This window comes from Pelodiscus sinensis, chromosome 6, assembly GCF_052426305.1.
Source record: "Pelodiscus sinensis isolate ZL-2025 chromosome 6, ASM5242630v1, whole genome shotgun sequence".
Taxonomy (NCBI): domain Eukaryota; kingdom Metazoa; phylum Chordata; order Testudines; family Trionychidae; genus Pelodiscus; species Pelodiscus sinensis.
In genome coordinates this window covers 60,011,156-60,033,436 of record NC_143057.1, presented here as the reverse complement: position 1 = coordinate 60,033,436, position 22,281 = coordinate 60,011,156, and the positions used below count along the sequence as shown (strand labels likewise).

The 22,281-nt window shown below is 43.2% G+C and overlaps 1 protein-coding gene and 1 long non-coding RNA gene across 3 annotated transcripts; both read right to left on the bottom strand.

Annotated features, from left to right (window-relative positions):
• Positions 1-1,582: 1,582 nt before the first annotated feature.
• On the bottom strand, positions 1,583-20,371 carry CDO1 (cysteine dioxygenase type 1). 2 transcript variants are annotated; one of them, XM_006134480.5, is made up of 5 exons: positions 20,082-20,371; positions 13,283-13,360; positions 10,234-10,391; positions 5,871-6,040; positions 1,583-2,387 (listed from the first exon to the last, which is right to left on the bottom strand). In XM_006134480.5, the coding sequence occupies exons 1-5, from the start codon at positions 20,258-20,260 to the stop codon at positions 2,358-2,360; spliced, it is 615 nt and encodes a 204-aa protein (XP_006134542.1). In that variant the 5' UTR covers positions 20,261-20,371; the 3' UTR covers positions 1,583-2,357. The 2 variants fall into 2 exon arrangements, with proteins under 2 accessions (XP_006134542.1, XP_025046171.1); XM_025190386.3 differs by lacking the exon at positions 20,082-20,371 and adding an exon at positions 11,092-11,242 and having other exon boundaries at positions 13,283-13,366.
• On the bottom strand, positions 5,146-5,864 carry LOC149524154 (uncharacterized). The gene is made up of 2 exons (XR_016349890.1): positions 5,447-5,864; positions 5,146-5,410 (listed from the first exon to the last, which is right to left on the bottom strand). It is a non-coding gene; the product is annotated as an uncharacterized LOC149524154 (long non-coding RNA).
• Positions 20,372-22,281: the final 1,910 nt, after the last annotated feature.

Sequence of the window (22,281 nt, the reverse complement as noted above, 5' to 3'; positions counted from 1 at the left end):
GTGCTTTTGCGGAAATACTATGCTGCTCCCGTTCAGGCAAAAGTCTTTTTCTGAAAAACGTTTGCGCAAAAGGGCCAGTGTAGACAGCAGGGATTTGTTTTCCGCAAAAAAGCCCCGCTCGTGAAAATGGCAATCGGGGCTTTTTTGCGGAAAAGCGCGTCTAGATTGGCCATGGATGCTTTTCCACAAAAAGTGCTTTTGTGGAAAAGCGTCCTGCCAATCTAGATGCGCTTTTCCGAAAATGCTTTTAAAGGAAAACTTTTCCGTTAAAAGCATTTCCGGAAAATCATGCCAGTGTAGACATAGCCCCAACAGATTTATTGGAGCATAAGCTTTTGTCGGCAAAGACCCACTTTGTCATGACATGCCTCTGACAAAGTGGGTCTTTGCCCACGAAAGCTTATGCTCCAATAAATCTGTTAGTGCCTCATTTTCACAGGTGCTTATGAAAGTCCTGACTAAATATTTTATCAGGAGTCCTGTGGCACCTTATAGACTAAGGTCCCAGTTATTTCTGAAGGGAATTGTTGTCTAACTATCTACTGCTTTTGAAAGTCCTTCCCAAAGCCTCTCCCATCAGACTTTTTTTCCAAGTTTCCAGGAGTAAAAAGAAAAAAGTCCAAGACAGGCTTAAAAACTGCTTTCTATCTGAGCACATGGTAAATGGCTACTATTGAGATTCTAAAACTCTGTGTAGCACTTATTGCCAGTAAGGCTGAAGATATGCAACTTATTATAAAATTTTAACTACCTTTTTCTATCACAGTGGAACGTATGGTGTGTCTACACTGCACCCTTAGCTCAAAATAAGATATGCAATTTGTGCTCCGCAAATTGTGCTCCGCAAACTGTGCATCTTATTTTGATTCTTTTTCGAAATAGGCTATTTCAAAATTTGGCACACCTACAGTGTGCCAAATTTTGAAACACCACACTATTTCAAGATATCCCTTATCCCTCGTGCAACCAGGTTTGCAGGGATGCCAAAATAGTGCATCTGCTATATTTCACAATAGTGGACATGTTCAAAAGACGTGGAGTAGCTATTTTGGGATACCTCTGATTTCCCGAAATAGCACTGCAGTATAGATGTACTCTGTGTCATTTAAGATGTGAAGGAAGAGAGCAGTGGAATTTTTATACGTCCTCATTTTCTACTTTTGTTTTCATAAGAAAACTAAGGAAAGCCATATTTTCACTTAGCATATCTTATTGTCCCATGCACGTGCTAGGACAGACCAATTGATTCTTTTATTAAGGAAGAAAAAAAACCCCAGATCTCACTGATTTTTGATGCATTTTTATTATAATTATATTTTGCAAAAACTCCTGTGTATAGTAGCTCATGGCTAAGGATGAAATATTGTAACCACTGAAATCTATCAAAAAATCCCATTTACTTCAATGGGGTCAAGATTTCATAATTAATTTTAAATGCTTGTGTCTTTTTAACTCCTCTTTTAACAATGGTATTGCCTAGGGAAGATTTAAGAGATAATAATGAGAAATCTAAGGAGGATGGAATTAATCACAAGTAATGAGCATTATAGATGCTTTAGATATCAGGAAAGAAGCTGCAAACTTTTGAAATTTGTACTCAAATCCAGTTTTATTTAGGTTACCCTAAGGACTTCAGTAGCTATACAACAGAACTCTGGAAACTGGATATTAACCATATTAGACATAATTCGTCTGGTTAAAAACCCAGACCTTTCTCCAAATCAGTTAACTTTTCAAACAGTGTTGTACATGAACTGCATTATTGGTCCTGTTTAAAAACAGATCTGACAAATTATATTTTTTAAAAATAAAATAAAAAAAATGCACAACTACCAAAATCCAGAGCATTAAAACATAAAGAGACTTACCGGTAATTTAAAAAACAAGACAACTGCTGTTAATAGTACCTAATACATTACAAATGGGTACATATTATTAATGGTGACTTGAAGCTACAAAATTTAGATAACTAAATACACTGAGCACACATACCACATTAAAAAAAAAAAACCTATTTAAAGAGGCAAATGGTGTTTTAAAAGCCTATTACTGATATTCTCAGTAGAGTCTCAAATTTGGAATTTAAAAAAAGAGGCTAGGATCAGAAAAACAAGATACTTGATTCTGACTTTACAACAGCCTATGTAAAGGCATCTAACCCCTGTAGCAGCTTACAGCACTAGTCACCTTAGACTTTCCATAAGCAGTATTCATTCAGGATAACTACATATTGCCAGGAGGCTTCCCTACTGTATTTCTATGCACAGGTTACTCAGCTAAAGCTGGCATCAGCTATACAATTCTTTAGTCCCTGGGCAAATATTCAGCAGGCCTTAGCATATTCATTCTAGTGCTTCTCAGTTGTTCTCTTGTGACACTGCTGTTGCCTAAAAGAAAGAGAAGAGAGTCTTTTAAAAGAAAAGACTTACAAGTAAGTTAAGATGCTCCATCTACTTAAAGTACTTATATGACCTTCATTACCATGGCAGCTGGGGGCTTCATTCATTAATATATTTATTCTCAACACTTGGGTGAGGGAGGGAAGTGCTCCCTCTTACACAGTTAGGCCATGTCTACACTAAGGCTGTGTCTACATTGGCCCCTATTATGGAATAGGGATGCAAATGTAGAACTTTGGAAGAGGCAAATGCGCGGGGGATTTAAATATCCCCCGCGGCATTTGCATTTTCATGGCCGCCGCTTTTTTCCAGCTTGGAGATAACTCCAGACTGGCGCGATCCTCCGGAATAAAGCCCTATTTCGGAGGATCTCTTATTCCTACTTGCAAGAGATCCTCTGGAATACGGCTTTATTCCGGAGGATCGCGCCAGTCTGGACGCTTTTCTCCGGCTTATCTCCAAGCCGGAAAAAAGCGGCGACCATGAAAATGCAAATGCCGCGGGGGATATTTAAATCCCCTGCGCATTTGCCTCTTCCAAAGTTCTACATTTGCATCCCTATTCCGTAATAGGGGCCAATGTAGACGTAGCCTAAGAGATTATTTTGAATTTACTAAGTTTCACTTCTGGGCACCTGATTTTACAAATTTGAAGTTCCGTGTCCTCACTATGGAGAAGAATCAAATCTCCAAGACAGGCTCTATTATTGTGGATGCACTACTTTGGACTCAGAGCCCCAAGAAGAACTCTGGGGAGCTGCAGGAGGCCTTCTGGAGGCCTATTAGTTCAAATTAGTAGCACTGGAGTGTCCACACTAATGTTATTTAGGACTTGCAAGTTCAGGAATAGTGTTATTCTTCATGAAAAGCGGGACTACACAGTTCAAATTCCACAGCTCCTTATTCCGGATTAATGGACTGGGTAGTGTGGACACATCTCCTACAAATTCAACCTTGGGTGGCTAATTTTGAACTAAAGTCCTAGTGTAGACCTGGGTTTAGGGAAGGAAGGCAGAAAGACCACAAGATTTTGTGCAAACTTGGGCAACTCCATGGCAGAACAGGGAATTTAACTCTGGTCTCCCGAACCCCTGCCTCATGTCCTATCTACACCAGACCATCCTTCTCCTCATACCTATTGAATGAAGCTTGACCCTGTCAGCAAAATTAGCCCCCAGTCTGGTGGAGGGTGGGGTGAGAATCACCTAACTGTACTTGAACATGAATGCCTACTAGCAAACCACATGATGATGTACTACACATATGAGAGGGCATGATCAAGCTTAAGAGATTTTTCTTGGCATGAAAGTTCTCTATATTATTACTGCAGTATAATTATACAATAGCACTCACAAAGTACACTCTGGATCCATATAGTTTGCTTTATTTAAGCACACAGGAGGATACTTGTTGGGGAAAGTCACTGGTATGTTGGCTGATTAACACTGAAAAAAGGTGATTGGCATATACAGCTGGTTGCAGTTACTGAATAACTGACCAATTAGTTTTAAAAAGACCCCCAACATAGCCAGATTCCTCAATGAAACCCTAGCCAAACTTATAATTACATCTTATTGAAAACTACATCAGGAGTTTACTTTTAAATTTTGCTTAGTTTAACTTTAAAAAAGCCAATATAAAGTGTTGTATATTTAATTTTTCAGGTAGATTTTCTTGTTCCTAAGAAAACAAATACACTTTAAACCAGTCATTCTCCTTTATACTTTTAACCTTTCCTCCCAATTTGCACTTTACTGCCTCCTCAATTTCTTTTGACACTTGGTAAACAGCAAAAAGATCTGTGTCTGTTTCCAATGATCTTTCCAGAAACCCTCACTGAAGCTAAAAATTTTTTTGCAGCATGAAATTATTTGAAGCAGCTGTATGGCCAAACCGAGGCTCCATCCACCCCCCTTTTACTGTTTAAAGTTACTGGAACTAAGCGGAGACACCCAATGACTAAGATTTTCCCCATTCAAAAATCAGCTACAACTTCCCATCACATGCACAAAATGTTGCCAGTTGCTACAGAAGAAAAACAGGAAAAAAACCAACTATTTCCCAGATATTTTACTTTGTTATTACACACAGACCAAAGACTTCCCATCAGGTAAAGAGCTTTAAAGAAAGAGAATACACACACAGCAAAATGCTTGAACTCTTATTCTCACGTGACTGTGCTCTTCATTCTCTTCAAATCTATCTTATTTCTTCTAGACAATAAGGACTATAAAAAGTTTAGTTGTCTGCAGAACTTTCAAATGTGTAAAGTTTAAAGTTTGGCGCTTGACCTGGTTGAATCAATTTCTTATCGCTTTAACATAAAAAGCTCCAAAGAAACACAACTATTTGCATTGTGCTTGTTGGACTGGAGGGATTTTGCCTATTATGCATAAAGCCTTAGTTGAATCTCCCCTACTAATGGCTCGGTAATTCATTACCTGCTACTCCTTCAGTGAGAGTTAGAAGCGCTCATTACCTCTCAGCATCAGGCCTTCTGTGACCATCCAATCCAGCCATGGACCATCCCAAACAAAATCTGTGCCATTTCTTCAGCATTGTAGGGTTGCCATCTTTCCCAACAAGATGGACTAGACACCATATGCGGCAACAGTGTCTGGTCCATCCAGTTGGGAAAGTTGGCAACCCTATACCACAAAACAGCCTTTCTTCTATAAAGGTACTAGATTGTGGCTAGGTTAGATACGCTGAAGTGTTCCAAAGAGAAGGCCATCAAGCACCACTCCCAGTCCTGGTACTGAGACTCCATACAGAGATGAATTCGGCTTTGGTGCTGTGCCACTAACCGGACCAACCTCATTCAGGGAGTCTCTGCATTTCAAAGCTTGTTTTTAAAACCTCAGAACACTGTGTTCGTTTTTTGTTGCCAACAAGTTACAGGGAGAAAACAAATTGGTCTTGAAATGTGAAACTGCTTAGTCCAACAGCACTTTCAAGTCCTTTTGCTATCAAGGGGCATTGAGGGTTCCTCCATACTTCATAAGATTGGACCTTTTTTTTTTTTTTTTTTTTTTTTTTTTTTTACACACAGGAGTGCTGGGGGCAGACAGATGAGCAGAGCCAGTGATACCTAAATCCAATTGTAGTTCTGACAACAACACTGCCCCATCTGTGAAATAGAGATAAACTTGACCTCCCTCCTAGGGATGCCATGAGCATAATATCTGTTCCATGCTTTGAAGAACCAAAGGAAGCACTGCAGTATAAGTGCAAAGTAACATTTTAAAACTAAGCAATATAAGAAACTTAAGGTTGATGCCAAAACTAAACTTCCTCTTGAAATGTTTTTCATCTCTAGCCTAAAAATGATCAGGCAGTCCATGCCAAGAACTGTGTGTGTGCTGGGCAACCCACCAACAGAGCCACGGTTGGGATGGACAACAGCATGGCAAGCTAGCTCTTTGCTCTGTTCATGTGAGGACACAAAGGGTATTCATTAGCTTGTACTTACCCCTGGAGTCCTTTCTCCAAACTGACTATAGAATGTCATTTTGACTTTGTGCTTGTGTCCAGTTCTTTGATCAAAGGTGTTACAGTTGTCAAAGGCTGGGCTGTACAGATGTAGACTAACAGCAGACTCTGTGTGGCTTGTGTTCTCTACCCGGTGCAGGCCAATGGAGTCTAAACAAGCAAGGTGTGAGAAGCAAGTCTACATTAATAGACGGATCTAATGAAATCTGATAAGTGCTGGGAGAAGCACGGTAAACCAAAAAGAAAGGTAGCCACACCTAGGAATTTGGGTTTTACTTTCTTGAACAGATCTCCAAACCTATTGGGACTTCAGAATACCTTGCTCTCTAAATTTCTACATACAGATTTGTGTGTGTGTGTGTGTACACGTACGTACACCATTGATAATTTATTATTAGCTGCCATCTCCAGATTATTTTTTCTTTGTTTCCTACGAGAGGCTGGTGTTTTGAAAACCTTGGATCGAAGATTTGCTTTTCTAAAGAATAAGCATTTCAGGTTTTTGCATTGCTAGTTTTCAGCCTGATAACAAGGATATCAACCACGTTTAAACTGAACTACTTGAATTTCAAGTGTAAATTCACAGCAAGGAGACGTTCACAGTTGTTCATCTTCCAATTACCCTTTCCCATTTGCCTGGGCTTTTGTTTAAAGGGACAAATTACTAGAGTGTGGCAAACATCCAGTCTTAACTAAAACAGCAAACTCAATTGAACAGGTAATAAAAAACCCACTGTCCACAGGGCGGCTATTAATAAGTTAACGTCACTTTCTAAGAATCAGGGGTGAAACTGAGTTATTATAAAATACCCAAAGTGAAAATTAAATCTACCAAAACTCATGCTGATAGAACATTAAAAAAGAATTTAAAAATTGCTCAAGAGTCCAAGTTTCAAGTTTAGAGCAAATGCAACTCAGCCCTTTATGCTTATGTAATATCTTATATAATACTCAGCCCTTAATTGCACAATGTAGTCCCAATACTGTTACTGTGGAAAGCACTGATGCATTCCAACTTTGGCACATTTAAAATGTACCCACACTTTCATGTAATGAGGGAATAAATCCCTAAAATTTATATTCATGTACTCAGAGATTAAAATCAGCTCACTCCCGTGGGCTGTCTTACACATGCAAACACCAAGCAACAGGCACCAGTATAAAAAGCAACTGCCATGCTACATGGAATACTCTTTCTGCACCACATTCAGATAAATGATGTTGGAGATATCCTGATAGAAACACAAATACTTTAAGGAAGGGCCATCCCAAGGGGGGTCTGGGGCAATCCCCTTCCATGCCCTGCCACACGCTCTGCCCCATCCACTCCTCAAGCCCCACCCTTGCTCTGCCCCCTTTCGCAAGCAACATGGCCCTGAGGATTATGGGACCCTGATGCATCATGTGGGTGGCAGGAGCCAGAGTGGCCCAGCAGCCAATTCCACCCTCAAATGCTACAATGCCCTCTCCTGAACTGCTGCACCCCACTTCTCTACGATGGCAGGAAGCAGAGCGCCATGGGGTGAGTGCATCGGTAGGGTCAACCCCCGCTGTCATCCTGTGCCAAGCCACATTATCCCCTGGTTCTCTCCCTTCCACAGGATTGTTGGGGCAGTTGCTGTGGGTCCCCCAAAAGTGCAGGGCCTGGAGTGACCACTCCTATGGATGGGATGACTCCACTTTAAGGCATCGTTAAGGAGTTAAGCTGGCAATGCATTTTGTTTTCTTTTACTCGTAAGCTGAAATATCCAACCAGGAAACACAGAGGAAACAGACATACAGTTCCCTCAGAAGACTACTTAGTTTTGAGGGGAGGAGGGGGGTTGGTAGATAGCTTTAAAAAACAAAAAAAACAGAGTTTAGAGCATACACATAAAGTTCAAATATTTTCTGAATCAATTAAAAAGTCTTACTTTCCAATGCACTGATTATATTAAAAAACAAACATCTCTTTACCTCCAATAAAAACCCTGAGCACCTGGAGTAAGAGAGACATCTGTTCACTTCAGAAAGTCTGGTTAATGAAAATACACCTCTTAGTTGACAGGAGGCATGGAAAATAATCAGAAGACAAAATTTTCAGAGGTATTGGCCCTGGCTGGCTACCCAAAAGACTAGCTGTGCAGGGTCAAATAAATGTTTCAAGATGTTTGTTTTATTTACAAACTTCTAACAGTAGAAAAGTATACCTAGAAAAACAACATTGAGTGCATATAGAAAGTTGTATAGAAGCAGTTATACCAGCGGTGATCAACCTGTAGCCCACAGATCACATGCGGCCCACTGGGGCTCCACCTGTGGTCTGCGGACACCCTGGCTGCTTCCCTCCACACATGCCTCTGACACACTGGGACTATGTCTAGACTCCAGGCTTCTTTCAGAAGAAGCTTTTCCAGAAGAGAGCTTCTGAAAGAGAGCATCTACACAGCAAAAGCGTATCGAAAAAGCGATCTGCTTTTTCAAAAGATAGCGTGCATTCAGAGTGGATGCTAACCCACATTTAAGCTGTGATTACTATGGATGGCGTGGCCACCAGGGCACCTGTGCTTTTTCCCCCCCTTTCCTCTTTTTTCGAAAGAACTCCCTCTTCCCCGTCCACACACACCTTTTTCCCCGAAAGAGTTCTTTCAGAAAAAGGCTTCTTCCTTGTAGAAAGAGGTTTACCAATGTTGGAAAAACCCCTCTGTTCTTTTGATTTTTTTTTTTTTTGAAAGAACGTGATTGCAGTGTGGATGTAAGTGAAGTGAGGACACACCCTGGGGCACCAGAGTACAGAAGTTCCTACACCTCCCGCCTCCCTCCCAACACTTTTGCAGGAGCCACAAATTGCCTGATTTATGTTCCATTCCCCCTTCTCTCCCGCCCTCCCAGAGCTGGAATGCCACAAATCAGCTGTTTGCGGCATTCTAGCTCTGTGAGGGAGAGGCAGGAACGGAGCGTGAATCAGACAACTCATGTGCTCCAAAAGTGCTGAGAGGGAGAGAAGAAGGGGAGAGGAGCAGGTAACTATGAGGCTCTGGTGTCCCAGTGCACCAGAGGCACATGGGGGAAGGGAGGCAGATGGGGGGCTGCAGGGCTATGGTCCACCGAGGTGAAGGAGGGCCACTCATGCAGCCCATCATCCACTATTTCTAGGTGAGCATCCTTGAGTTACATACATTGTAATCAGTCAGAAGCAGTCAAGAAGCTCACCATTTTTATACAGTAGTGTGCATTATTTCACATGGGGAATTGTGTGGACGATTGCAGGTTTGGTCTTTTGGGTGCATTTGTAAAGAGTAACGTTATTCAATAAAAAAGGCACATTTATTCTCTACCCCAAATCAAGACAGGTATGAGCTTCTGTGCACCCCAAAGAGTATAAATACAGGATTCTAAAAGATCAAAGTATATTTCAATCACTATTAATTCTACTGCTGGCTGTTAGATTTATTGATTGTGTGAGCGATTACTACTCTACGAGGCTACGTCTAGACCGGCATGATTTTCCGCAAATGCTTTTAACGGAAAAGTTTTCCGTTAAAAGCACTTGCGGAAAGGAATGTCTAGATTGGCACGGACGCTTTTCCGCAAAAGCACTTTTTGTGGAAAAGCGTCCGTGCCAATCTAGACGTGCTTTTGCGCAAAAAAGCCCCGATCGCCATTTTTGCAATCGGGGCTTTTTTGCGCAAAACAAATCTGAGCTGTCTACACTGGCCCTTTTGCGCAAAAGCTTTTGTGCAAAAGGACTTTTGCCCAAATGGGAGCAGCATAGTATTTCCGCAAGAAGCACTGATTTCTTACATGTGATCGTCAGTGTTCTTGCGGAAATTCAAGTGGCCAGTGTAGACAGCTGGCAAGTTTTTCCGCAAAAGCAGTTGCTTTTGCAGAAAAACTTGCCAGTCTAGACACAGCCCTACAGTATTGTTCTTAGGTTTTCAACTGTAGCTCAAAAGGACCTTACAGACCTAAGAGATATTTTCTTCACTAATCCAAACGGAGAGACACCTATGTATTTTGGATTTGCATACATGTGATTTTCCAATTGTTTTACATTTAACTTCATAGCCACATCCAGATAATTAACTGAAAATGCAACTCAGTTCTGCAAGGCTCTGAACATTCGGGAGTTAAAAGATTTGAGTCTTTATTGTGGATCTTAATAATGAATTTAGATGCATGGGGTTTTGTTCTGTTTGAGGAGAGACAAACTCTAAACAAGTGCTGATATACGACAGGGTTAGCAACAGTACAAGAACTTGGCTAGATCAGTTTACTAAAGAGTGAACTTTTCAGTTACAAGTTGTTATCACTGATGGTCAGCAATGGGATGGTCATATACAAGACATTAAAACAAAGCTTACCATGGATATAGGCACATTGATTTTCTCCCAAAACACGTTCTGACTTCTTAGTCATTGCTCCAGTCCCTTTTTTTCCAGGCCACTCAAACAGAGTCTCTTTTAGATTCCCCTGAAGGATCTTCATAAAGCAGTGTGAGTCTGTGTGATCATGAATACTGCTAGAGAAACACAGAGGAACTGAACTCAGTGTGAGGTATACATGTAATTCACCTACTACACATAAAACAGACTACTTTTGGGAATTTTGTGCCAAAAACTTAAAGATTCTCCAAACCATATTTTAAAATTCTGTATCTTTTATTTGTCAAAATAACACAATTAATCATGCTCATTTCAATTATTTTGATACTTTGTTTTGAAATTCCTGTCAACAAATATATCTGTAGTAATACAGATAACAAAAAAAGATTCAGGAAATGTTTTTTGACAAATAGATTCCTTATTAGGCATATTAATACAGAACTTTGAGTAATAATTCATTTACACTACAAAACAGAAATGTATTTCCTGCACCCCTCAGAAGCAGTGCAAAGGCTTGGCAGAATGGGGAGTAACTGAGGGACAGGGAAGTAATTGTTGGGAAGGAGCCTGGGCGTGAATCTAGACGGTTGCTGGGTGTGAGTGGAAGAAGTATGGAATAGGGCTTTTATTGGGGGGAGGGGTTGTTTTGGCAGCTCCCACTTGTCCTAGCCTCTCCCATTCAGCCACCCACATCCCCATAACCCCTGTGGCCCAGAATCCCCACTCCCATTTTGTTCCTCCCCCAATTAGCCCTTCTGAACCCTAGTCTAGGTGACCTCCCTGAAGCTCCCTGTGCCCTTCTCTGTCCGTCCATCCCCATATCCTGGACCTCCTCACCTGGCCCCATGGGCAGGGCGCTGTGAGGAAAGCAGTCTCTCTTTCTCCCTATCCACAGCTGGCTGCGAGCCGGCTGCCCTCAGCTCTGGTGCCACAGCAAACCCGGAGGCAAAAGGAATAACTGCAGCGCCTCTCCGGCAGAATGTATTTTCTGCGGAGAAAAAAGAAACTGCAGGGGACATGAATTCTGTGCCTATGCAGTGGCAGAGAATTCTCCCAGGAGAAACAGACACTATAGTGTATTGTAGAGTTATACCAGTATGTGCAGGACATGAATGCTATTGCACACTTATCAGAACATCAGCAAATCTCAGATATTCAATAAAGGCTGATGTATTAAGAAGCTATTACAATAACGTAACAACAAATACAGGTTTTGGAAACTTTAATGGGATTAGCCATACTAGCCAGAAGTAGACAAAAAGGAAAATTCCAGGCAAGACATCCTGGCTGTTGAGAAGCAAGAGGGCACTTTCCATGGATTTTGTTTGTATCTGAGAGAAAAGATAGAATCCCAAACTTGAAACTCAACCACTATCTGGGAGAGGGAGATTTTTAGTTCTTCTCCATCCTCAGGTCTTCTTTGCTGCTGTGAGGGACATGAAGTATGCAGGAGAAAGGAGTTGCACTGTTTCCCACTGGATTTAATAGCAGTAGCTAAACTGACCAGACAGAGCGGTTCACTGCACACTGCTGCTGCTTGGCAAAACTGTGAGCAGCAGCAGGAGCACTGGAGCAGGTTGGCTACCTACTCAACAATACATTTGCATAAGGGCTAGAAATGTAGTTAATTTAAAAGAAATGAAAGCTTCCCTGCTGCAGAAGTTGCTTTGGAACCCAAGGCAACCAAAGGAAAACCTCCTGCTTACTCTTGTAAGTGGATTTTTTTTACCCCAATGTACAAGACTAATCAAGCTTCAAATCTAGAATATTAAGGATTTATACACAACAAATGTTATTCCAATCCAAGCAAAAGTTGTATTGCTCTTGGCTTATGAAATGCAGGATTCTTCTTTCTTTTTTTAAAAAGTAGGCAAGTTCACTAATGCCACAGATATTCCCTCAACAATTTTATCTTCTAATGAATTTTCTTAAATATTTTATCCTGTTTACACAAAACAAACTGTGGTATCATTCTAGTCACCAGGAAATGCTTCTCCAAGTCGTAAATCAGTACACTGTTTGACAGTTTTAGTCTCTGCTTAAAGAAGACCTTTTAGTAACTAGCAGATCTAGACAGCCTTCTTCCATTTTTTCCAGGGAAGCATGGCTCTGTCTCAAATTAGACCTGACAATGTTAATTGATTTTCACATCTAAAGCAAACAATTATAGATTTTCTGCTTACGTGCAGAGTCAGTGAATATTGGACAAAAATTTACAGGCTATAAACTCTTTTTTTGATTAGCCAATAAAGTTGTGAAAGAACTTCAGCGAGACAGATCCAGCCCCCACTTCTGGCACATACACACCGCATAATAAGCAACAGTACTGGCATGTTCAATTCTGCAGAAGAGGCAGGCTATACAGACTCCAAACTCCTGCATACTACAAAACAAAGCTCTGCAGGAACTTCAATGACTGTGTCTATGCAGATCCACTAGTCAACACCCCCATAAATCCCAGTAGAGTAGTCACAGCAGCTGCAAAGTCTATTGTCAGTTTATGGCTGTGATAGCAACCACAAAAGTGGCTGTGTTATATGATATGGTGGAGAGGAGAGAGGTGAGAAGATTTCATTCCTTCCCACACCCAAACCACACAGACCAGGATTTAAACTATATATAGGTGTAATAGAAGCAAAAGTTTTATAACCTCTAATACATGGACTTAATCCTGCAGTCCTGCTCAAGCAGAACTCCTATAATACAACTGGAGTTTTACTTAAAGACAGAAAGATCTACCACTAACTGTGGGGTTAAAAAAGCTCATTAGACAGAACAGAAGCTTAGATGCGGTCAAAGGCTGAAAACCACAGAAATCCCCTAAAATCACGAGATACACAATTTTGAAAATTACTTCTTTGGCATAGTCATCATTATTATCTTTTGTTTGTAATCACTGGTTAACCACCCACTAATGCTTGTGAGTTAGAGGGTTTGTTTCTTTTTATAGTACAATGACCCAGAACATTATAAAGACAGTATTTTTCATTTGGTCTGTATTTCTATCTGCAAATCTTTGGATACAAACCTGCCATGCCCTTCACCCCAGCATAAGATCATCAAGTTGAACTTTCCATTTCCTTTATCCACAAGATTTCTTGTATACCTGAAATGGAAAATATTTTTTCGTTTAAAAAAGCAAACAAACAAACAAACAAAAAACCACATGTGTGCGTATAAAGAAAACAACTACAAGGAGTATACAGAGGGTGAGGGCAGCCTATATTACAAGGTCCCTTCAATTTGGAAAGCAAATTATGCAGAAAAAGTGAAATGGGATTTTCAAGTAGTTTTTGCCACTCCACCTTTTCAGGTTGGAAAAGACTGGAGAAACAAATAACTGATAGCACCAGTGAAGCTTTTAAAAATTAAATCCAGTACTGAGGTTTAGAAGTATATATTTGGAACTGATGTAGACAAAATACTCTAATCAGAATAGTTACTGAATGAGGTCATTTCAACAAACGGCTTTATAATTAGAAACAGAGTACTGCAAGGAAGAAAAGAAAATAACTTTTTTTTCCTACAGCTCATTTTCACATTCTTGGCTTTCCTATATATGACTGCATTCTTTTGCATTCAGCAAAAAATGTTACAGTTTAGGGGTAACCACATATTGCTTCTTTTCTGAACTATTCTGGTTTTTTGTATTTATAATTCTTTTGTACATCTGAAACTCAGTACCAGCATGGTAATTTCTGTCAAACAGCTATGTCTAAAACAGAGCTCTGAAGAGGAGAAGACGCTAAAAAAAAGTTTCCTATAGTAAATCAAACACACAAAAGGAAATGCAGAAAAGGTATGCATTTTACATACATATTATTCATCGGAGTAATCAAGGGCTTGAGGCCCTCTTGTGTCCCTAAACAATACAAGTAATTTCATTCTCTGATTCCTAACTGAAGGCCCAATTTTGCAAGCTTGCACATGGGTAGTCTAAGTCAGTGGTTCCCAACTACTGGTCTGCAGACCAGTGCCGGGCCATAAAACACAGGCTGCCAGGCCGCAACACACTGCCAGGCCATGCCCATGGAGCTGGGGTATATCCTGGGCACGTGGCCAGCAGCTGCCACAGCTAAAGCCAGCTGTTCATGGCAGCTCTGGGAATGAAGCTGGCTGCTGTGCTGGGAATGAAGCTGGATGGGAATGAAGCTGGCTGGTGTACCCCAGCACCGGCCCCCTGAACCGCCACATAGCAGCCGGTTTCAGCTCTGGCAGCCACCATGTGGCGGGCGGCTGCCACAACTGAAGCCAGCTGTTTATGATGGCTCTGGGGGCCAGGGCTCGGGTACATATTTTGGCAGACTGGTAACATTTTATTTGAATATTATTTGCATAATGAATATGCAAATAAATTGTTACTGGCCCATCAGTAGTTTGTGAATGGGTTTGCTGGTTTGCAGTATAAAAAAGGGTTGGGAACCACTGGTCTAATTGACTTCAGTGGAGTTATTAATGATGTGAAGGAGGGGGCAGGGGGAGAGAAGAGAGGATGGGATGCTTCAAAGCAGCAGTGCTGTGTGAAGCCTGGGACCAGACCTCGGGCTCCATGTGGAGCTGCCCAAGCTTTGAAATGCTGTGTGCAGCCCGGGGTCAGCTGGGAAATGCCGTGTGCAACAGGGGTCAGCTCCTGGGCTCCATGCAGCACTGCCACATTGAAACACCGTGGGGGATTGCTTGAGTCCCCTGCTGGCCCCATGCTCTCCACAGTGCTTTCTTTCATCTTTGAAAAAAGCAGAGGTGCCCTTATCAACTAATCGAATAGTCGATATAAATTGCATTGACTATTCGATTAGCCAATTAATTGAAATTTTACATCCCTAATATGCTTGTACCTTTGCAGTAGGGTTGCAACTTTCTAATTGCAGAACAATGAACATCCTTGCCCTGCCCATTCCACTCGCTCCATTTCATCTCTCCTTCCCTCACTCCATCTCCCTCTCCTTTACTCTCCCCTACCCTCCCTCCCTCCCGCATTTCCACTGAGCTAGGGCAGAGGGTTAAGGTTCAGGAAGGGATGAGGACATTGGCTGAGGGGGTAGGTTCTAGGGTGGGGCTGGGGATGAGGGGTTTGAAGTATAAGACAGGATTCTAGTCTGGGGCTGGAGATTGGAAAGGGCAGGGTATGAACTCCAGGCTGGGTGTGTGGGCTCCTGGGTAGGGCCAGGGATGAGGGGTTCAGGCTGTGGAAGGGGGTCTGGGCTGGAGCTGGAGGTTAAGGAGTTGGGAGGGGGGTTGAAAACTCCAGTTGGGGGACGTGAGAGCTCTGGGATGAGTGTTTTGGAGTGCAGGAGGAAGCTCTGAACTGGGGCAGAGGGTTAGGGTATGGGCAGGTTCAGGTGTGGGAGCCAAGTGGCAGTGACCTCAGGTGGTCCCGGCATTTCCGGGGATGGAGAAAAATCAACCTGGCTCCTTGGAAATGGAAGCATGTCCCTCTGGCTTCAAGGTGGGCAAATGGCCAAAGGTCCTCCACATGCTGCCCAGTATCAGATTCCACCCAGAGCACCAGTTCTGCAGCTCCCATTGGCCACTTCCACTGCAAATGGAAGTTGCAGAGCCAATGCTCAGGGCAGTGCCTGCAAGCAAGGGCAGTTCATGGAGTCCCTCTGGCTGCTCCTATATCTAGGAGCCAAAGGGACATGCCGCTCTTCCCAGGAGCTGCATACAGGCCCTGCGCACAGAGCCTGCTTCCCCGTTATGGTGAACCAGACTGATTGGAGCTCCTTTTTGAGCAGGTATTCTGGTCAAAAATCAAATGCCGGGAAACTCTTCTTTGCAGGCCTGGGGACTTAAGGATTATGTGTGTTTCTAACAAAAAGGGCTTCTCTGCTGCAGCCACTAGTAAAGATTTTCAATAGTCATGAAGAAGTTTTTCCTGTGTGTTAACTTGATATTTGTTTTGCTTAATTTTTTGTTTTCCTACAAGATATCCCCAAGTTTTAATTGTCAAAACACCGTGGTGGTAACAAATCACTTTCATTTTATCATATTTAGAATAGAACTAGAACTGGAAGGAACCTCGAGAGGTCATCAAGACCAGTCCTCTACCCTCATGGCAGGACTCAGTATCATCCCTATACCATCCCTGATAGAGGTCTATCTAACCTGCTCTTAAATATCTCCAGAGATGGAGATTCCATAACCTCCCTAGGCAACTTATTTCAGTGTTTAACCATCCTGACAGTTAAGGAGTTTTTCCTAATGTCCAGCCTAAACTCCCTTGCTGCAGTTTAAGCCCACTGCTTCTTGGCCTAACCTCAGAGGCCAAGGAGAACAATGTTTCTCCCTCATCCTTGTCACAGCCTTTTAGGTACCTGAAAACTGCTATCATGTCCCCTTTTAGTTTTCTCCTTTTCATACTAAAATGTCCAGTTCTTTCAGTCTTCCTTCACGGTCATGTTCTCTAAAACTTTAATAATTCTTTTTACTCTTTTCTGGACCTTCTCTAATTTCTCCTCATCTTTCTTGAAATGAGGTGTCTAGAACTGGACACCGTACTCCAATTGAGGCCTAATCAGCACAGAGTAGAATGGAAGAATGACTTCTCGTGTCTTGCTCACAACACTCCTGTTAATGCATCCCAAAAACAGCATCACACTGTTGACTCATATTTAGCTTGTGGTCCACTATGACCCCTAGATCCCTTTCTGTGGTACTCCTTCCTAGACAATCGCTCCCATTCTGCATGTGTGAAACTGATTGTTCTTTCGTAAGTGGAGTACTTTGCATTTGCATTATTAAACTTCATACTATTTACTTCAGACCATTTCTTCAGTTTGTCTAAATCATTTTGAATTATGACCCTATCCTCCAAAGCAGTTTCAACCCCTCCCAGCTTCGTCTCATCTGCAAACTTAATAAGCGTACTGTCTATGCCAATATCTATTTTGACTTCACTAAATCATAATGTTACTTTCTTCATTTATCTCATTCCATCTTTAGCTTCTAACCTATTTTTATATAAAGGTCTTTTTATGTGATGTCACAATATAGGAAGCTTTATCTGATCAAACGCCACAATATGTAGTTTCTGCATAGCAGGTATGACTGGTTAAGCAAGAGGATGCTACAATAGTTCCAGTGTTATAACGTTCATACCAGAATACAAGTTTTGGGGTTTGTTCTGAATGGGGGAAAAAAAGTTAAACTGAGAAGAAAGGAGATTATGTTTAAATCCAATATATTGCATCAGCAATAAAGAGAAAATTAAGAATTATTTTGGAAGTGCAGAAATAATGTATGAGTTACTGATTTCTCCCTTACATCTGGTGTATATCCATTGTATTTAGAAAAGTAACAATTATTATTAAGCCTTAACTGATATGCTTAACCAACACTATGATAAAAGAAAAACTTAATCTGGAGATATCAGAAGGGGGTGAGGGAAAGGAATCAAATGAACATGGTACTTTTTACGGCCTGACAACAGAGCACTGTGCATCCATGCAGACACATGTCCCCAAGTGTTCAGTAAAACTAGCACACACACAATAAGGTGATGTGCTTTCCTTCATCCAAGATTTAGCAACCCTCCCTCCCCAACACACTTAGATGGAGAGCTGGGCAGGAAATGGGTTCCCCATCAAATGCATATTTTCAAGATTGCAAAAGTTTTCCTGTACACATTATGATGAAAGGAGACCTTTCAAAGTTTTTCCCCAAGAAGCAAGAGTGAGAGACATACCCACTCCAAAACCACCAAAAAAGCCTGATGCTAGGGCACCCAACTAGGACATGGAAGACCCAAGTTCAAGTCCTTCCTCTCAATCAGGCCCCCAATCTCTGGTTATATTAAAGGGAAGGATGTTCTTGACGTCAAGATGTGGAAGTGAGACACAGAGGATGCAGCATCTATTCCAGGCTCGGACAGAGATTGCTGGGAGAAATCACTCAGGGTAGGTTTGTTTACCTTAGGAATTTTCTTTACTCTTCTCCTGCTCATCTAGCGCTAGCACATCTCCCTTCCAGTGGTACATCTGTAAGGTACCGGTGACAGCAGATACAGGAGTTTCTATCACTGCACCTTGTCCACACACCAACCCTTCCACTAGTGGAGCTATGCCAAAACGGTGGCCGAGGATCTAACTCAGCTCCTCACCTGCAAAGGGTGGCTACTACTTGCCCCACCTTGCAGGTGCGGCATGGGGAACACTCTGTATGTCTGGAGCGGCGAAGGGCACTGATGAGCACCACAGAAAATCCTATAACGAGATGGTCACGCAGAAGCACCGCTCTGATGGTTGCCTCGGTGTGTGAGAGGTGCGGGAGGAGGGGGAGGAAGCGATCCAAGCCCCCCGGTCTGCTGACTGACTTCACACTCTTCTCTGAGCCCTGACCTCCTCCCCCAGCTTCACCCGCGCCCCGCGGGCAGCCACGCGGCGCACTGAGCCGGGCTCTGATTTGGCCTGAGTCTCCGGGCGTAGCTCCAGGGCCGCTCTGATTGGCTGCCGGAGCCCCATCCCTGCCATACCTCCGAACCGCCCTTTGCCGGGCCGCCTGCGGAGGCGCGAGAAGGAAAGTGGCGAGGGGGCAGAATGGCTGAACCGCGGCCCCCGCCCCGCCGCAGAGCGGGGTTGCGCAGGGATTAGCATAGGGGGGAAGTGGAGCGAGGGGGCAGGAAGGAGGAATGAGAGAAGAGTGGATGGAAGATGCCGCCCCCGCCAGCGCAGGACTGGAGAGGAGGGGACAGGCAGCAGGGCAGCGAGGAGAGGGGACTGAATGGAGCAGCCGCAGGGGCAGCGGGGGAGAAGAGCTTTTGCGGAATAAAACCCGAAGCCTGGCGCGCTTAGAGGGCTTTATTTCAAACCCGCTGCCCAACAGCCTCCCCTGGCCGCTTCCCGGCTCCGCCGCGCCGCCCCTGGAGCTCTGTGGGGCTCGAGGGGGATCGAGCGAAGCGCAAAGGCTTGTTCATTTGGGAAGGCGACCCCCTGACCTTCTCCTAACAACTCACCGCACAAGTCAGCGGCAGAGAACTGGGGCAGCCTACACCGGTACCGCACAGGAGATGGTAGCAGCTGCCCCCTTTCCCCAGCGGGGCGGTCCCGGCCCTGAAAGCCGGCGTTGTGTAGCCCGCCGCTGTGGAGCTAGAGCAGCGAGCTAAGCTGAATTAGCCTCCCACTGCCGATCCGCCTGGGAAGCTTGCCAAGATATTTTCCCTGGGTTCTTCGTTTCTGAGCTGTTTCCAGGAGACTGATTTCCTTCTGAATTTGCAAACCCTTCAACACTTGGGAGGATGCCTCCTCCCATCCGTCATCCTAAAACATCTTTGCTATTCACATGAACGCCACGCATCTGGGGAACACTGTTAGAAGGGAGCGGGCTAAGCACGCAGTGTACTTGCTTGAGTAGACAAACCACAGAATAAAACCCACATGCATCTTAGGTCAGATTCCTACCCACAGCTGTACCGAAAAGGATCGCAACAGCGTGGGCAGTGGCCAATCATGTTATCCAACCCTTAAAGAAACTCTTTATCGTTGTGGTGTAGTACGACATGCTCTTTGTTTAACAATCTATTGCAATTAAGTTTACACCGAGATACCAGGTGCCTCCTTCACCAGAGGACAAGTTATCTAGATTCCACTAGATGACTGCAAAGACGACGACTCCTTCTCCTCCCTTTCCTCAAACCGATTTTAAAGTTCCACTCCTCTGATCTCTATTGATTCCACTTTATCAACACCCCCATAGCACAAATTACGCCTCCCATTTCCTAACAAGTATGTTCACATCATATGTCTTGCTTGCTGCGCTGTTCGTTTACTCTTTAGACGGTCTCCTTTTTGCGTTACCACCCCTTGCACTGAGATAAGAAGAGCTGACTTTACCTGTATTGGTCAAATTGGGCATATTTCATCCACTCTGCAGGATTGCTCTCATACGATTCCATTAAGGCCTGCACTTCTTCTATATTGGCTTTATCGCTAGAAAATATGTGATGCAGGATCCGGATAAGCTCCTGTAAAGTATGCGCTTTCCACATGTGTGTTTGCACGGGCTGCTCCATGCTACACCTTCCCCACTCCGGGCGCACGCAGACAAACTGCTTGTGAGTAGATAAGTAAACAGGTTCACCTGCTCCTACCTAGCAAGCGACAAATAGCCCTGCAGCTTGCTGCTGCTGCCTCTATTTATGCTCCCGAAGTTTCAGCGGGAATGTACCAACTATCCAAGGAGGGTGGGAGGGAAGTTAATAAAACGGATTAGTTGGCTATCGGATCCTGGGTTGTGCTAGCAAACAGAGCCCTTCTCCCCCACGCCCGACTAAGAGTTCAGGTGTGGCTTCCCAGAGTCCCCTGCCTTTTGTACGGGAGGTCGCACTTCATCACGCTGATGTCCTGCCCCGTTCCCAGCCATTTTCTGAAGTGTATTTGAGTCTCTTAAGAGTCAGACTGTGGCGGGTACAAAGCCCCAGCCCTGGATGCTCAGGGAAAAGATAGGGAGGCTTAAAAAAAAGTCATGAATGACCCCCCCCCCAACTCTGATCCATCTGCTTTATGTAGGAGTAAAGTATCCCTCACCGCAGTATCTATTACCTCAGAGGTTTGCACTGCAGCAGTGCTGACCCTCACGAAGTCTGGACATATCTCCCTCCTCAACACAGCGTTAGAATAACCCTCTTTTTCCTCATTCGCAGCCTCTCAGTAGGAGATTCCTCTCCCCAAGGTGATAACAGTTACTTAGCTCTGCCTTGGCTGCTCTGTTCTGCAGAGCCGGGATCACCGTGTCCCGTCCTTGTCCCAGAGGAAGGGATGGGTTAAACTTTCTTAGCCAGCTGGAGGTGGAAAAGCATCAACTCGGCAAATCTCAGTCCATTAGCAATTCTCTCAGGATTAGAGCTCCTTGACTTTCCTTCTAAAGCAACCTAGTTTATAACATAATAAATATACTGCCCTGCAATACTTCCTACCCTTCCTGCATCTCAAAACATTTTACAAATAGTAATGAATTTAAGTTTTTTTTTCAAAAGTACACATTTAACTGACCTGGGAGCACATGCCTAACAGATTCTTGCTCCTTAAGTCACAGAGGCACTTTAGAATATCCCACCTTCAGTAAACTAATGAGAAAGGAAAATATCTTCATTCTGCAGAGGGAAACTGAGGCACAGACATGGACACCTGAGACCACACAGGAATTCTGTGGCAGAACCAGGAATATAAACTAGGTTTTCCGATGCTTAAGGATGGTCCCCTAAACATTTCCTTTGCCTTTTGTAATTCTACAACTACTTTTGTGCATACCCCTGACTTTATCAAGCACCAGGACCTCCTTTTACCATCACCCTATGCTGCAGGGGATAGGAGTTACAGCACCAATTCCTCCACAAGGGTCCAGCAGCAGGCCATCAAAGGCAATCTCTTCCCTTATACCTAGCTGTTTACAAATGGAGAGGGAACTCTTAAGATTACTGGGGCAGGTTTCATAGACACCCTGAAAAGTACAGATGCCGAGGAGGAACAACAGACAGCAACCACTAAGCCAATAGCCAAAGGAGAGAGCTCCCTACTCATTCAAAGCAATTGGACCTATTTAGGAAGGGCAGTCCCTATATTTTTTAGCAAGATGATTTTTAATTATTTTCATTCTGTCTTCTAGAAATAATCCCTCCTAATTCCATGTAGTTTAGTGTAGTAAAAAGTTTTGTTCCCCATTTCAAACAAACTGATTCCTAGATTTTTAATATTGGCAGATGTGCAACAGAGGGCTAAGTGGGAGAGGACAGATGCTTGCTGCTGAGAAAAGGGGAGAAACTAAGAGCAATATCATCTTCAGCGCCTTTCTCCCACGTGTGTGAGGCCTCTCATTGTGGCTCATCTTTCCTTTTGACAAAGCATAGTCATGCAGTCACCATGGGGATGGGGTCATCATTATGAACAAGACACCTTTGTGTTTATGCTACAGCCATAACATGGAGGTTGACACTTTTCTCCAAGCAGAAAAGTTGTAATGAAGAAATTTAAAGGTTTTTAATTTTTTTAAAAAAAGCCATAAAAAGCTTTTATAAAACATAGATAAAAGACATGA